General features: G+C 55.0%; 1 protein-coding gene across 1 annotated transcript; it reads right to left on the bottom strand.

Moving 5' to 3' along the window:
* Positions 1 to 710: 710 nt before the first annotated feature.
* On the bottom strand, positions 711 to 14,708 carry LOC123361627 (paired box protein Pax-8-like). The gene is made up of 6 exons (XM_045001665.1): positions 14,472 to 14,708; positions 7,888 to 8,008; positions 6,907 to 7,083; positions 3,348 to 3,449; positions 1,251 to 1,340; positions 711 to 781 (listed from the first exon to the last, which is right to left on the bottom strand). The coding sequence occupies exons 1-6, from the start codon at positions 14,706 to 14,708 to the stop codon at positions 711 to 713; spliced, it is 798 nt and encodes a 265-aa protein (XP_044857600.1).
* Between the last annotated feature and the right edge of the window lie 1,669 nt (positions 14,709 to 16,377).

The raw sequence follows: 16,377 nt of genomic DNA, 5'->3' as shown, positions 1-16,377 counted from the left end.
GATGGGGCTGGTGAGAAACACAGGAGAGCAAATCAGCAGGGTCCCAGAGCCAGTCCTCAGGTCATGGGGCTGTTGGGGAGAGCGATCGCCAGATAGATAGATAGATAGATAGATAGATAGATAGATAGATAGATAGATAGATAGATAGATAGAGGGGGTGGATGGGGATAGAGAGCTAGATAGAGGGGGTGGATGGGGATAGAGAGATCGAGGGGTGCATGGGGATAGACAGACCGGGTGTACAGGGACAGATAGATCCATAGAGGGGTGTATGGAGACAGATGGCTGGGGGGTGTGGGGACAGATAGATGGGAGGATGGGGGTGCGGACGGATGGACAGACGGGGTGTGTGGGGACAGACAGATTGATCTATCTGGGTCTCTAGAAGCCATGTGATGATCAAAAGTCCCTGTCCAGCCCCCTTTGTCTGGGGAGTCTCTGGCCAAGGGGCAGGATGGGCACAGAGGGCTGTCCATTGTTGGGTATCCTGGGCCCCCGCATTGTTCTGCCCCCAGTGGAGCTGCATCGCCCAGATGCCTCCGCCCCACGTCCCCGCAAAGCAGTTGTGCCGGTGCCGCTGGTGGCCGTGTCACCCCGTCTCTGCGGGCGTCGGGGCTGGCTGTGCTCTCTCGCCGGGTAATAAATAACAATGCCTTTGGCTGGCTGCGCCGGGCCCATCCGGGGGTCCTGTGCTGCGGCTCCCATGGCAGCTACAGGTGGTCGTAGGCAGCGGCAGGGGGCGCAGAGGCCCTCAAGGCAGAGCTGTAATAATATGGGGAACCTGGGCAAGACCAACAGTGCCTGTTAGAGGGGAGCGCCAGCCTGGCGCCCCCCGCCCCCCACCAGAATTAACCATTCACACTGAGCATTACAGGTTAACCCACACCAGGAGCTCCGCCCCCACGCCCCACTCAGTCCCCACTGCCCGCGCCTGTCTCCCACCCCCTCCCAGATCCCAGGCCTCATGGCTACAAAGAGCAGGAAGCAGCCAGTGGCTGGTGCCCCCACAGCAAAGCCGTGGGGCCCAATGGGAAGGGCACTGGGAGAGGATGCTGGGGACCTGGGTTCTAGTCCTGCCTCTACCACTGGGGGACCTTGGGAGCTCTGAGCAGGAACCGTCCCTTGTGGTATGTGTGTGTGTGGCACCAGCACGATGGGGTCCTGATCTCACCTGGGGTCTGGGCAGGCCCCTTCCCTCCACCCCCCATGCAGTGGAGTCCCCTCATCCCTATCCCGTGCCAGGCACTCACTCAGCAGGCTGGAGTTGGGGAAGCGCCAGGCCTCACCATAGGTGGAGTAGGGGGAATGGCTGTAGGCGTTCGCAGAGTAGTCACTGCCTGCTAGGGACAGAAAGAGGAGTTAGTGCCCAGAGAGCGGGCTAGGGCATGGCATACCCAGGGCGGGTACCATCACCCCTGGGCAGCCGCTTCTGGTGCTGGGCAGCCCGCATGGCCAAGGGTTCTGGAGGACAAGGGAGCCCCTTCACGGGCCATTCCAGGACAGACAGAGCGCGGGAGTGAGCACCAGGGCACAGGGCACGAAGTCTGGGGGCACCTGGGGAGGATGCAGCTAAGCCATGAGTGCTGCAGATAGTGCAGCTACCATGGTGAGGGGCCAATGACAGCTAGATAGAAACAGGTTGGATGGGGATAGATAGATTATTTCCCTCTATTTGGCATTGGTGAGGCCACACCTGGAGTATTGTGTCCAGTTTTGGTCCCCCCACTACAGAAGGGATGTGGAGAAATTGAAGAGAATCCAGCAGAGGGCAACAAAAATGATTAGGGGGCTGGAGCACATGACTTATGAGGAGAGGCTGAGGGAACTGGGCTTGTTTAGTCTGCAGAAGAGAAGAATGAGGGGGGATTTGATAGCTGCTTTCAACTACCTGAAGGGGGAATCCAAAGAGGATGGATCTAGACTGTTCTCAGTGGTAGCAGATGACAGAACAAGAAGCAATGGTCTCAAGTTGCAGTGGGGGAGGTTTAGGTTGGATATTAGGAAACACTATTTCGCGAGGAGGGTGGTGAAGCACTGGAATGGGTTACCTAGGGAGGTGGTGGAATCTCCTTCCTTAGAGGTTTTTAAGGTCAGGCTTGACAAAGCCCTGGCTGGGATGATTTAGTTGGTGTTGGCCCTGCTTTGAGCAGGGGGTTGGACTAGATACCTCCTGAGGTCTTTTCCAACCCTGATAGTCTATGATTCTAAGATAGATAGATAGATAGATGATGCGGTGTATGAGGATGGGGGGCTGTATGAGGATAGATTGATAGATGCGGATGGACGTAAAGATCGATCCTGCCAATCGCTGTGACCAGTCAATCCATGCCCAGTGTTTCCCTGGCATGCCGGCCCAGCTGGCACTGGCTGGGGATGGAGGTAGCAGCGAGCGAGACGGTTGGGTTTTTTGCCTTGCTCAGCAGGCCGGGGGCCGGGCGGACCGCAGGCAGTTGGCGGAGTCCCCAGCACACACTCTCTAACCCAGTCCCAAGTCCCCCCGCCCTGCGCTCTTCAATCTCATTTCATGCTCGAGAAGAGGGGCTGGGGCGGCCCGGGTGCAGCGCTGGATTCTCAACGCTGCATTAAGCACATCTCCAGGGTAATGTGGCAACAAGCCAGTTCAGCATGTTCCCGGCCCAGGGGAGCCGTGCAGCTACCTAGGGCATGGCCCATGGCACACAGAGATTAACCCTTCGCAGGGAACAACCGGCTGCAACACCGGGGAGGGTGTAGGGGGAGGCAGGGGGATTAGGGTGCGGTTGGTTCCCAGCACCTGTCCCCCTCACCCCATTTCTTAGCATCAGGCCCCCTCCAGCTGCTCTGCACACACAGACAGCCACCACCACCACCCCCCGCCACAACTCCTCCCGGGTCCCTGGAGCCAAAACTCACAGCTAGATCTGATGGGGGGCAGGGGGATCTTGAGTTTTGGTTCAGCCCATTACAGATACGGTCAGCTGCAAAACTGACCTGGAGAAAGAAACCAGGCGTCCAGGCTCCCAGCCCCCTGCTCTAACCACTAGACCCCAATCCCCTCACCTCCAATCCCCTCCCCTCCCCTCCAAGAGCTGGGACGAAACCCAGGAATTCTGCCTTCTAATCACCCCACCTGTTCTAATCACCCCATGCACTGTATCCCTGAGCCCAGGCTCTCCCACCCCCAGCTCTGCTCCTCAATCCCGACCCGCAGGCCTGCCCTCCCCCTGGGAGCTAAATGGCACCTCAGGGGCCCCCTGCTAACTACCCCAGGGCTTCCCCTAGCGCAGCTGCCCTGCGGCACAGTGCCCGCTGAGCTCTCCCCCTGCTGCCCCGGTCCTGCAGCACCCCCTAGCTCCCCGCGGCCCTACCTGACACCATGCCAGCGATGGTGGAGGAGGCGTAGCTGCCCTGCCCGCCGGTGGGGATGTGCGGGGGGGAGCCGGGCAGGGTGGAGCCGACCATCTCGCGCCCTGCAAGGGAGAAGGGATAGCAGGTGAAAGGCTGGACATGAGACGGGGGCAAGAGGCAGCCCCAAAATGAGCCCCCAGCCCAGCTGGACCCCAGCCCGGGGGGCTGAGCCTGGGATCAGGGAGCCAGGCAGAATGCAGCTACCTAGCTGGGGATCTGCCTAGGGATCTGCAGGTGTGATCCTTCTACCTACCGGAGGGCTCTCCCAATGGGATCTCCTTACCTATCTGGAGAACTGCTATATCTGGGGCTCTACCAACTGCAGGATCTCCCTGAAGGATCTGCCTGGGGATCTAGCATCTTACTGACCTAGGGATCTCCCTAAGGGATCTAATACCTTACTAACCTGGGGAAATCTCCCTGGGGGATCTAGCACCTTACTGACCTGGAGGGATCTCCCTGGGGGATCTAGGACCTTACTGACCTGGAGGGATCTCCCTGGGGGCTCTAGCACCTTACTGGCCTGAGGGATCTCCCTGAGGGATCTAGTACTGTAGTGACCTGGTGATCTCCCCAGGCTAATCTAGGACCTTACTGACCTAGGAGGAATCTCCCTGGGGGATCTAGGACCTTACTGACCTGGGGATCACCCCCTCTCTGTCTCCTCTCAATTTCCTGCAGCCCTGGATCCCTGGTGGTGACTGTGGGCCATCCCGCTCCCCTCCCAGGGGGTCTCTAGGGTCCAGGATGCTGATGCTGTTCTCCAGCCCCAGGAGCTGCTGGTCTGATCTCTGGGCAACCCCCCTGGCCCGGCTCCCCATGCTCTTGTCCCTCCCTTATGGATCCAGGCAGCTTTGTCTGCCGTAGAGAGACGGGAGGGCTTCGCTGGAGCTCATCTAGCAGGTGGCAGCCCCGCTGAACCCAGAACGTTCCCCAGGACAGATGGATGCTAAGGGTTTAACTGGACAGTGCTAACCCCCTATACCAGGTGACCCTCCCTTGTCTTTCTAACCCTCTTCTACTCTGGCACTGGCAGGGGCCTAAATCCCAGTCTGAGCCCCCTGCCCGCCCAGCCCTGCACTCTGGGGATGAACCCACCAGCCTGAGAGTCGGTGAAGAGCGCATGGGAAACATGGAGTGCACGGTGACCTGCAGCAGCAGAAGGCAGCTGGGATGGGTGCAGACACAAGGGGTTAATGAGCATGGCCAAAATGCTCCAGGCCCAGAGCTCAAGGGACAAGTTTTTACGCCATGATTTGTATTATGGTAGCACCTAGAAGCCTCAACCAAGATCAGACCTTGTCGTGCCAGGTGCTGCCCAGACCCTGACTGAGATCAGAGCCCCGTTGCACCGGGCGCCACTCTGACCTGGTGCTAGAGCCAGCAGTTTAAACAAACTTACAGAGGATGATTATCCCCCTTCTACAGCACGTGGCAGGGATTTACCCAATGTTCCCCAGGGAGTCGGTGGCAGAGCTGGGCCTTGAACCAAGATATCCTGTGGCCAAGCTCAGTGCCCTAAGCACCAGGCTGAAGTGAGTGCCTGTAGGGCTCTGGGCAGCACTGCCCAGCTGTGTTGGTCAGGTGCTCTCTGTGTCCATGCCCACCCCACGAGCTGCCTGTGCTACCAGTACAGAGGGCCTAAGGGTTTGGGTGCCCGACCTCCCCTGGCCTCCACCAGCCAGTGGCCCCACTGGCAATGGTGTTGCTGCCCTCTGGGACCAGGCTGCCGAGGGGGCGGGGTAGTTGGGGCAGGAGGGCGCGAGGAGGGAGCTGGCTCTGAGATGGCGACACAACTGCCATGGGAAGGTCAGGGGATCCAGTCCTCAGTCTGTAGCTCTGTCGCTAGCCAAGCCCTGTAACCCTCCCCCCACCCCAATTCCTGGATCCCTGGGGTGCCCCCCTGCTCATAATGCCCCCCCACCCCAGTATCAGCACAGCTGGCAGGTGGCCTCCTTCACGTCACCCTCCAGTGAGCTGAGACCCAGCAATTTCCTCTCCCGTGGACAAGGCGGGAGGCCTCCTGGGCCGGAGCCGGCTCTGCAGGTCCCCCTGCTCTCCAGGGGCCTGCGCTGACCCGCCCCTCCGCCCCGAGGACTGGATCAGAACCCCAGAACCAAGCCCCCACGGTGGGAGGGGGGAAGAAGGGGGGTATCACAATCCCATCCATAGCCTGAAAGCTGCATGTGGCAAATGCAGTTAGCCTGTGGAACTCCTTGCCACTGGGGAGCACTGGGGCCAGGAGGGTTCCAAAGTAGAGGAGACACTGATGGATAAATGGGCACAGGCCCACCTTCATTAGCTGGCCTATAACCCCTCCTGCCCCCAGCAGTGTCAGAGAGAAACATCACCGTCAGGTGATTCCTGAACAGCCCACTTTGGGGGGGGCGCTCTAGCACCTTCCTCTGGAGCAGCTGGGACTGGCCTCATGCGAGACAAAACCGCAGGAGGGTGGGTCCGGTTCTGCTCCGGTGCCACAGCCCCTGCTCCCAGCTAATGGCCCAAGCTGCCCCAAATCTTGGGAGGCCTCAGAGCCTGGCATTCTAACCCTGGGGCCAGGTGGCTGGGCCACTCAAATCCCTGTCACTGGAGAATCCCCATTCTTCAAGAGCAGTGCGGGGCCAGGACACACAGCTGAGCGGCGAGCCCTGTTAGCTAGCCGGGGGCTCAGAAGGCAAGCTGTGGGAGGACAGTTTGTGGGGAGGGGTCTGAGAGCCCGGGCAGGGTTCCCCCAGGGTCTGGCTGGGGAGGGCACGGCTGCAGTGTTTGAGCTCCAGCCCAGCTGACCCCCAGCCAGAGCCCGCAGCCCAACAAAAGGACAATTGAGGAGGGCGGGGAGGGGAAATGGGCCTTTGATCTCAAGCCAAGGTGGAGGGAGGAAGGGCCCGCCCATGTTCAGATCTGGCAACTAAGGGGTACCTGGGCTGTGAACAGGATGCTTGTGGGCTGGGCTAAGGCAGAACCTCAGTGGTTCTGTGGGGGGCCACTGGTCCAGAACTGCTGCCGCCTGGCTCCTGCAGGGAGCCCAGAACCTGGTCATCCCTGGGTCCAGACCCCAGCGCGAGCCAGACTCCAGAACCTGCCCCTGCCTGGGCTCTCAAGGGAACCCAGAATACACTGGCCTGCTGGGTTCTGGAGGGAGGCTAGAACTCGGCATTGCATAAATTCTGCCCAGGTCTAGAACACTCCACTTGAGCTGCCTTCTCCAAGGGGAGCCCACGAACCCAAACTCCCGCTTGACCCCCAAGTGAGTCTAGAACCTGTGCCCACAGACAGCTGCAAGGAGGAGCCTGGAACCCAAATCTCCAACCAACGGCTGGAAGGAAATGTCCTCCTATAAACTGGGGTCTGGAGGGGGGTTCCAGAACCTGATTTGCCAGCTGGGCTCTAGAGTGAGTCTTGAACATGGTCTTGCAGCTCAGGTCAGAGGGAGGGCTGTCAGTTTAGAACCCCGGGGATTGTCCCTGCATTGCTAGATGCCAGCCGCTGCCAACAGCCCCCGCTGCACCGGAGCCGTACCTGGGACGAGGCCCTGGCCGGGGAACTGGCCGTAGATGGCGGAGCAGTGGGGGAAGGCTCTGAAGGGCGGCCTGGGCTGCAGGTCCGAAAAGGCGGCACTAGATAAAGAGGAAGGGGTGGCGCTCGGGCTGGAGGCCTCGGGGGTCTCCTGCTTTACAAGGAAGGGGGAGTGAGGGTCTGGGGGGGGATGGTGGGAAAAAAAGAGACAGGAGATGAAATGAAAATGGACTGAAATGATCACAGGGTAGGCGCCGACGCCCAGTCTGGGGATCTGGAGCCAGGGGGTGGGATCACAAAGGGGGCACTGGATCCCCTGCCCTTCCCCGCACTCCCCACCCAACCCCGGCCCACTGGTGGGGCAGGGGCAGCTGGTAGCACGGGGGCAGGGCAGGAGGGGCTGGGCAGCAGAGGGCTGGCTAAAGGGAGTGGAGGCGAAGGGGAACTGGGGCTGGCAATGCTGCACAGTGGGAGGGCCAGGGCCATGTACTGGCGCTGGGGGAGCTGTACTGGGGCTGGGGCAGGAGGAGGTGTCAGTGCTATGTAGTGGCGGGTGGGTGCACATGGCTGTGCAGTGGGGGCAGAGCTGTGCAGTGTGGGGATGGGCTGTGCAGTGGGGGGTCACTGTGTGTGTGCAGTGGGGCAGGGCTGTGCAGTGTGGGGACGGGCTGTGCAGTGGGGGTCACCGTGTGTGCCCAGTGGGGGCAGGGTTGTGCTGTCGGGAGCAGGAGTAGGGTCCCAACAGAAATTCCATCTCCCTATTTGTCTTCCCCAGAGGTTCATTTCCCTGGCAGGTGCTGGGCCGGGGGCTGGCTCTGTAGGAAGGGGCTGAGTTGGGAGAACCTCCTGCAGGCTCCCCCAGACAGCAGGGTCTTGGTGGGTGCTGGCCCTGTGGCCCCTGGCCCTGACCCTCTGGCATCTCCTCATGCCCACGCCAGCCCCAGCCGGTCCTAGACTCCCCCGGCTGTGGGGGGCAAGACTTACCCGTCACAGACGCGTACGGCTGGGGGGCGGCCAGGCCGCGGCCGAGTGGCGTGTTGGAAGCGGTCAGCGCGGCTTTGCCGTCATCCAGTGAACTGCTCAGCAGGGGCAGCGGGTAGAGACCCTGGGCGAGGGGGCAACAGAAAGGTCAGTGACCCCTGGTAAGGCTCAGCCCCCTGAGTTCTCCTAAGACCCTCATACTGCTCACCCCCCCGGGAACCCCCCAATACTGGTCATCCCCCCTGCTGGGACCCCCAGTACTGCTCAGCCCCCCTGAGAACCCCCAATACTTCTCACCCCCCCACTGGGACCCCCAGTACTATTCAGCCCCCTGCTGGGAAACCTCTCCAATACTGCTCACCCACCACTGGGACCCCCCGGTTCTACTCACCCCCTGAGGGGACTCCCCCAGTACTGCTCACCCATGCTGGGATCCCCAGTACTGCTGACCCCAGGGGCCCCCCCAATACTGATCACCCCCCTGCTGAAACCCCTCGTACTGCTCCCCCTCACTGGGAACCCCCCCAATGCTGCTCACCCACCCTCCCGCTGGGACCCTCCTAATACTTCTCACAATCCACAGTGTTGCCGGCACAGAGGCCCGAGGACAGCAACAGTGGGGGTTCGTTGCCCGGTGTGCGCCGCACTAATTAACACACCAGGGTGGAGAAGCAAACCAGGTTTATTTGAGCCCAAATTAGGTGCAAGGGAGACATAGCAATCTCAAATCCTGCACACAGATACAAGCGGTTTTTCTCTCTTTATACATAACTTCAGCTAAGCATTCCCATCACCCCAACACTCCTCCTCTCCCCCCACCTTTCATTCCCATGCAGCAAATACACTTTGCAATAGCAATTACATTAAGCAGTTAAGTCATACTTGGCAAAAACCACTTTAGCTCGTTAGTAACTCTTCTGTGAACAGTTATCTTGTTTTACTTTCCTGGATCCGTTATTCTGCCCCCCCCCCATTAGCCAGGTGTAAGCAGGCTTCATCATTATCTCCTGGCAGTACCACGGTTGAGCTAGCTGTTGTACATTCCATTCTCGGTTACTGGCCTGCTAGGTTGATTAAAGTTCAAACATAAACATGGAAGCGCTTTGGTCAGAAATGGAGTGACTTTAGTTCATTCAAGCCTACTACAGAAGGCTTTATTGACACTTATGGCTTTCCACCCTCCTGAGTTACCTAGGATTATGCCTAGTGACACCAACAACTCCCCCCTTTGAGAATACTCAACAAACCTTTTGGCTGAGTTTTCTCAAACTTTGAGGACAAAAAAACCAATTAAGCTCTAGGGAGATGGGGTTATTAATGAGGGGGTATTCAGTTCCACATTCATCCTCTCCATGGACCCGGCAGGATTCGGTATGTGGGAGCCCACACCCACCCTAACCGGTCCAAATGCTTGGAAGGAGCACTGTGAATGTCCACACTTCCACCCAGAAAGTGTCCAAGTATGTCTTCATGACCACAGATCAGCTGGTACTCCTGATATGTCTGTAAGGGCAGTGGGTCAAGTCTGGTGCTCAAGATCACTCTGAATGGCCATCAGCTGGTCATTCAGGAAATCCTGAATTTCTAAACATACTAGATCCCACTGCAATGCCTTCCCAGCCTCAGTGATATTCAATACCATCTCTGTCAGTAACTTCTGGGTCACAGAATGGTGAAAATGACATGTAACTCACCAACTCCAGCCTGTACTTAAGATAGCTGAGCTTTAAAAATAAGGCTATTGGCCTTTTCTAGTCGGCCCAATTCCTTATCATGTTCTTGGCCTTTAAGAATATTCCAAATGGCTGCTACATTATTGGTCCCAGCCCACAGGGATCTGCCCAATTTCCTCTTTTTCCAGAGGAAATAACCCAGGCTCTTTGTTGTGCTAATCTAATGGCAGCCCCTTGTGAGCAATCTGGGTATGTAAAAGTGATCTGAAAACTGGATAAAGGCAATGTCATTTAAAATCCAATTAGGGAGGGCAATACATACTGAAAGATTTATCCAAAACACAGGGCACAGCCTGTAGAATAAACCCCAAAATCCAATCAATACCAAATTCCCAAACATGGGTCCCACAAGTTTCTTCCTGACAGTGTATAATTCCTTGGTTTTTTTTTTCACCAGGGTCAGTTCTCAATGTCCTTTCTGGTCAGGAATTCCTGGACTTTGGCAATGTCAGTGAAATGAGTGTTTTTTCTCCTTTCCCGAAACAGTTGTAGTTCAGCAGTCTACAAGGGAGGGAATACGAGTACATCACCCTGTAATGGTTTTGCTTCTTATAGAAAAATTCAAAGGCACAGCGGATTTGTTCGTGGACAAGGGAGAGGTTTAACCAGCACGTCACCTTGTCCTTTTTCCCTGCTGTCCAGAAGGCACAGTAAAACTAGAAAAAGGAATAGGCTAATCATCAGTAGGAGAATTCTTCTGAGGTGGAGGGGTCTTTTTGCAGTGAGAATCCTGGGTCCAGGCAGTCAGTCTTTGGCACTTCACAGCGGTGTCGGTAGTCAGCAGGACTCTTCATGTGCTGAGAAACACGACAGGATGGAAGTTGTGATCCAGTCCTTCCTGCATTAGAACCGCTCCTACCCCACGTTCAGATGCGTCGGTGGTAACTAGGAAGGGTTTGTCAAAGTCCGGGGCCCGTAATACAGGGTCAGACATGAGCATCGCCTTAAGCTGGGTAAAGGCTTTCTGACACTCATCAGTCCACTTAACTGCATTTGGCTGGGTTTTCCTGGTCAGATCAGTTAGTGGGGCAGCGATTTGGCTGTAGTGTGGTACAAATCGCCTGTAATATCCGGCCAAACCTAAGAAGGATTGAACCTGTTTCTTTGACCTTGGGACAGGCCACTGTTGAATAGCCGCCACCTTGGCCTGTAGGGGGTTGATGGTTCCTTGACCCACCTGGTGTCCTAGGTAAGTCACTCTGTTTTGGCCTATTTGACACTTTTTGGCCTTAACAGTTAGTCCTGCCTGCCTGATGCGCTCAAAAACCATTTTCAAATGTTCTAGGTGTTCGGGCCATGAATCAGAAAAAATGGCCACATCATCGAGGTATGCAACTGCACAGTCTCCCAATCCCGCTAGTAGACCATCCACCAGCCTTTGGAAGGTGGCCGGTGCATTCCGCAGTCCAAACGGAAGCACATTAAATTCATACACCCCTGCATGGGTGATGAAGGCAGACTTTTCCTTGGCGGGTTCATCTAGTGGTACTTGCCAGTACCCCTTGGTTAAGTCAATGGTAGAGATGAACTGGGCACGTCCCAACTTTTCCAATAGCTCATCAGTGCGTGGCATTGGATAGTTGTCTGGACGAGTTACAGCATTTAGCTTACGGTAGTCCACGCAAAAGCGTATTTCCCCATCTGGTTTGGGAACCAGAACCACTGGAGATGCCCATGCACTGGTAGAAGGGCGGATGATACCCATCTCCAACATGTTGTCAATCTCCTGTTTAATAGCAACTTTGGCATGAGGTGACACCCGGTAGGGTGGGGTTCTAATCGGGTGAGCATTACCTGTGTCAATGGAGTGGCAGGTTTGTTCAGTCCGTCCTGGGTTGGCTGAGAACAAGGTGTCGAAGTGAGTGCACAGCTCCTTGATCTGTTGCCACTGTAGACGTTGCAGGGTTGTGAAGAGGGTCATCTCTTCCCCCCGTTGCAGGGTTGTGAAGAGGGTCACCATTTCTTTTACCTTCATAGTAGACACCTTCAGGCCACTCGGTGTCATCTCCTTCCTGGACTGTAAACTGACAGACCTGTAATTCTCTGGGATTAACATGAAACACTTTAGGCTTTAAAGAGGAATCAGGGAATGCTATGAGGTAGTTAACAGCTCCCAGGCGCTCCTGGACCATGTATGGTCCTTCCCAGGACGCTTCCATCTTATGGGCCTGTTGCGCCTTCAAGACCATGACCTGGTCTCCAACCTTGAAGGAACGCTCTCTGGTGTGTCTATCATACCAGACCTTTTGCTCCGCTTGAGCATCCTTTAAGTTCTCTCGAGCAAGGGCCCAAGAGTCTCAGAGGGTGTTTTGAAGGTTGCTTACAAAGTCCAGAATGTTAGTTCCTGGAGGAGGCGTAAACCCCTCCCATTGCTGCTTCACCAGCTGTAATGGCCCCTTAACCTCATGGCCATACACCAGCTCGAACGGTGAGAATCCTAAACTGGGATGTGGAACAGCCCTGTAGGCAAACAGCAACTGCTGTAACACTAGATCCCAGTTATTGGAATGTTCATTTATGAATTTACGGATCATGGCCCCCAAAGTTCCATTAAACCTTTCCACTAGGCCATTAGTTTGGTGATGGTACGGGGTGGCAACCAAGTGATGCACCCCATGAGTTTCCCACAGGTCTTTCATGGTCCCTGATAGGAAATTTGTTCCCAAATCTGTAAGAATGTCAGATGGCCATCCCACCCTGGTAAAAATGTCAGTTAAGGCCTGGCACACAGTTTTAGCCCTGGTGTTGCCTAGAGCTAGTGCTTCCGGCCATCTGGTAGCAAAGTCCACAAAAGTCAGTATGTACTGCTTTCCTCTGGGGGTCTTCTTTGGGAAAGGACCCATAATATCCACAGCTACGCGCTGAAATGGGACCTCAATTATGGGAAGTGGTTGGAGAGGGGCCTTGACCTGGTCTTGGGGTTTTCCTACCGTTTGGCATACCTTACAAGACCGGACGTAAGTGGCTACCGCCTTGCCCATCCCTTCCCAGTCAAAGGACCTTCCCAACCTGTCTTTGCTTCGGGTCACCCCAGAATGGCCACTAGGATGATCATGGGCTAAGCTTAAGAGCTTTTCCCGGTACTTAGTCGGAACTAGCAACCGTTTTTGAGGATGCCAGCCCTCCTGGTGTCCACCAGAAAGAAATTCCTTGTATAAAAGTCCTTGGTCCACAACGAACCGGGATCGTTTAGTAGAGCTGAGAGGCGGTGGGTTGCTGCGTGCCGCCGCCCATGCTTTCTTGAGGCTGTCATCGGCTTCCTGCTCAGTCTGGAACTGTTCCCTTGAGGCGGGAGACACCAGTTCCTCTGGAAGCGATGTAGGTGATGAGGTTGTTTCCGTTGACTGTGAACCGCTCTCCGCTGGTGCACGAAGTATTATTTCAGGCTCCGGCTGAGCCCCTAGGGTAGGGTTGTCTGCTGGTTTTTCCAGTTCAGGCCCGTTGTCGCCCTCTGGCGGTGGAGTTGTAAGCGCTGGCGTCGGTGCTGGCGCCGGTTGCTCTTCCAGTTCTGGTCCTGGGACTGGATGTATTATGGCTGCTGTAGTTGTTGGTATGGGAGCCGGCTCCACCCTCTCTGGTAACACAGACGGGGTCTCGGTGGATGGCTCAGGAACAGGGATGGGTCCGGCAGCTCATCTGGCTTGACTGCGTGTAACCACTCTCTCTGTTTTTGGCTGCTCAACGTGGTAGGCCAAGTCGTTCCCCAGTAGCATGGGGATCGAATGATTGTCATAGACAGCAAAAGTCCACTTCCCTGACCAGCCCGTGTACTGGACAGGTAAACGCACTGTAGGTAATCTTACAGGTTTTGACATGAAGGGGCGAATTGTCACTTTGGTTTCCTGGTTGATGAATTTGGGGTCCACGAAGGTTCGGTGGATAGCTGACACATGTGCTGCAGTGTCCCTCCATGTGATAACCTCCTTTCCGTCCACTCTCAAAGTTTCCCTATGTTGTAAGGGTATTTGAGATACATCTAGGTCCGGATTTCCTTGGTGTGAAGGTGCAAGGAGTTGCACTCGGTTTAGGTTCTTTGGGCATTTGGCTTTGATATGCCCCAGTTCATTGCATGTAAAACATCGCCCACTTGATGAGTCACCGGTTTGTGTTGGTCTACTGGAGATTGGTGAGGTAGAAGAAGAGTGACTGTCCTTGGGTTGTAGGTGTGGGCTTGATTGGCCCTCGATGGTAGGGTTTAGTCTCGGTGGGTACCTTGTGGGATTCGCTCCCCTTGGCAGTAGCTTTCGTGTTGTCTACCGATGCCATCCATCTGGCTCCAATCTCTCCTGCCTCAGTGAGAGTTTTTGGTTTACCATCTTGTATGTAGCGTCTAATGTTCTCAGGAACACCATCTAGGAACTGTTCCATCAATATCAGGAGGTGTAAGTCGCCTATCTCCTCAACCTTGGATCCTGTTATCCAGGACAAATACTGTTTTTCAAGGTAAGCAGCGTGCTGTGGAAATGACATCTCTGGTTTCCATTTCTGGGCTCTGAAACGCTGACGGGCGTGATCAGGGGTGATGCCCATTCTGAATCTGGCCTTGGTTAGGAACAGTTGAAAGTCGTTCATTTGGTCCCTAGGCATTTCAGCTGCCACCAGGGATAATTGTCCGCAGAGCTGTGACCTCAGCACTACCATGTATTCTGTTTCAGGAAGACGGTATCCAATACAGGCCCTTTCAAAGTTTTCTAAGAAGGCCTCAACATCATCACCTGCCCTGTAGGCGGGAAATTTTTTCCGAGAAGGTTGATCAGTAGGTTGAAGAGGGGGTGGATTGGTTGGATTTTTCTGCTTAGTCTTTTCTAATTCCAGAGCCTGTGTCTGGATTTGTAGATCTAACTCTTTGGTTGCCCGCTCAGCCTCTTTGGTTGCCAGGTCAGCCTCTTTGGCTGCCATCGCCCTCCTGTGTTCTGCCTCTTTGGCTTGTTGGTCAGCGTCTCGTTTTTCCATCTCCCTCCTGTGGTTAGCCTCCTCCCTCCTTTGGTTAGCCTCCTCCCTCCTTTTGGCAGCTTCCTCTCTCTGTTTTTCTGCCTCCAGGATTTGTAAGTTTACTCGAGCAAGCTCCAGTTCATTACTTGTTTCAGTCATGTCTGTGCCTTCAGGTGCTGGCCACACCCCTCTGTAGTCAGTGAACTGTCTGTGGTGGTTGACAGTCCCTAACCCTGTCAATGATAACTTGAATAAAGAAAGAGAAATCAATCCTTTGTATAGCAAATTGTGGTTTGTGTAATGTTACTGTTTTGTACTGAGAAAGAGGGAAAGATAAAAAAAATTCTCTGTCTCCCTCTCCCTCTGAGCTGTCGTACTAATAAGCCCAGCTGACAGGCTGGTGCTACCAGTACCTGTGAGAAAATCTAGTGAAATCCTCTCAGGGATCTGTGGTTCCCTGCCTCCTGAGTATTTCAAAAGACACAGGAAAAATAAAATCTGTCTGGAGGGTTCTCTCTCCCCCCACCAAACCTGTTTTTCCCGCTGGACGGGAATGAGCTCTGACAAGCACTTCCCCCCCCCTAAGGAATCCTGAGTGATACCTGATATCACAAAGGAAGGACACACCTCTCAGCAGGAGGGCAATGCAACCGAGAGCCCTGAACTGCTGCAGAGTGCTCTAGGTAGAAAAAAACGTGCCTCTATCAATGGGTCCGAAACACCGCCTACCACCATGTCATGGTCTCACCCTCACTTGAAACTGGGGGGTTTCAAGTTGAGGACCAGCATGTATCCCCCCACCCTAAAATCCTAGGGTAGGTCTCCTTTTTGCTGCCATCACCCGGTCAATTTACGTGGGCCGGGACACCCCTGTTTTCCCCCTCCTCTTTCCAAAGACGTTCCCTGGGGAAACACAGATCAACTCACAGAGGGAGAAACCTCCCCGTCTCTTCCCTCCCCTCTCTGCCCGGAGATAAGCTTGTCTCACCACCGAGAGAGAGTTTCTTAGCCCCCTCCCCCTGTATCCACAGTAGAGGGGATTTAATCAAATCTTTATAGAAAGAATTTATTAAAAGAAAAACAAGAAAATACACAATCTCTATGAGTCCAAGCTGGACATTCATAGGGTATAACCTTACCAATTTCTGGAGAGAATCCTCCCTCCTTCTCAATACAAACAATACAGGCAGAATTAAGAATGATCAATAACAAACACACAGAATTGCAAACATAGGATTATTAGATGAGGACACAAAGTATCTTTCTAATACTCACTATCTTGACTAGAAGAAATTAGTTCAGAAAGATGGAAACTTGCAGAAGACTTGATTAAAACATCTGGACCCTTGTAACTCCAAACGGCTAAGAACAGCACACACACACACACATAGAGAAAAAGTTCCCTCCTAGGAATTTTAAATTCTCTTCCCTGATTGGTCCTCAGGTCAGGTGTTTACCAGGTACTATGTGTTAACCCTTTACAGGTGGGAACTTAACCCTTAACTAACTATTTATGACACCGTGGCCTCAGCAATAGCCAGTAGCAGTCAGTTCCACCGGCTAATCCCGCCAGGAGCGCCAGTGGGCCTAGCTCTTCCATGGTGACTCCAGGGCAGTCCGTAGGGCTACCCCAAGTGGACGATCAGCACCGCTAAGGTTCGATCCTGTCCGCGCGATGGGCCAGCTCCGCCGCTGGTGTAGACGGGGAAAGCTCCAGCAACGACAGTGGAGATAGCGGGGCTGCGGCCCTGCACACCAGCCGGGGGTCTGGTCAACACAAACTCCAGGCCAGGGTCTTCCAATCCCACGGTGGTGCCAGTCCCCTGCC

Source organism: Mauremys mutica, unplaced genomic scaffold, assembly GCF_020497125.1.
Source record: "Mauremys mutica isolate MM-2020 ecotype Southern unplaced genomic scaffold, ASM2049712v1 Super-Scaffold_409, whole genome shotgun sequence".
NCBI classification, from domain to species: Eukaryota; Metazoa; Chordata; order Testudines; family Geoemydidae; genus Mauremys; species Mauremys mutica.
This window is presented reverse-complemented; position numbering and strand designations above follow the sequence as displayed.

Excerpts from the sequence above, each read along its gene's own strand:
- LOC123361627 (XM_045001665.1), bottom strand. The coding sequence starts at position 14,708 with ATGACTGAAACAAGTAATGAACTGGAGCTTGCTCGAGTAAACTTACAA. Across the intron at positions 3,450-6,906 it reads CGGCCAGGGCCTCGTCCCAG|GGCGCGAGATGGTCGGCTCC; the intron begins GTACGGCTCCGG and ends TCTCCCTTGCAG. Across the intron at positions 782-1,250 it reads CCCCAACTCCAGCCTGCTGA|GTTCCCCATATTATTACAGC; the intron begins GTGAGTGCCTGG and ends GGTCTTGCCCAG.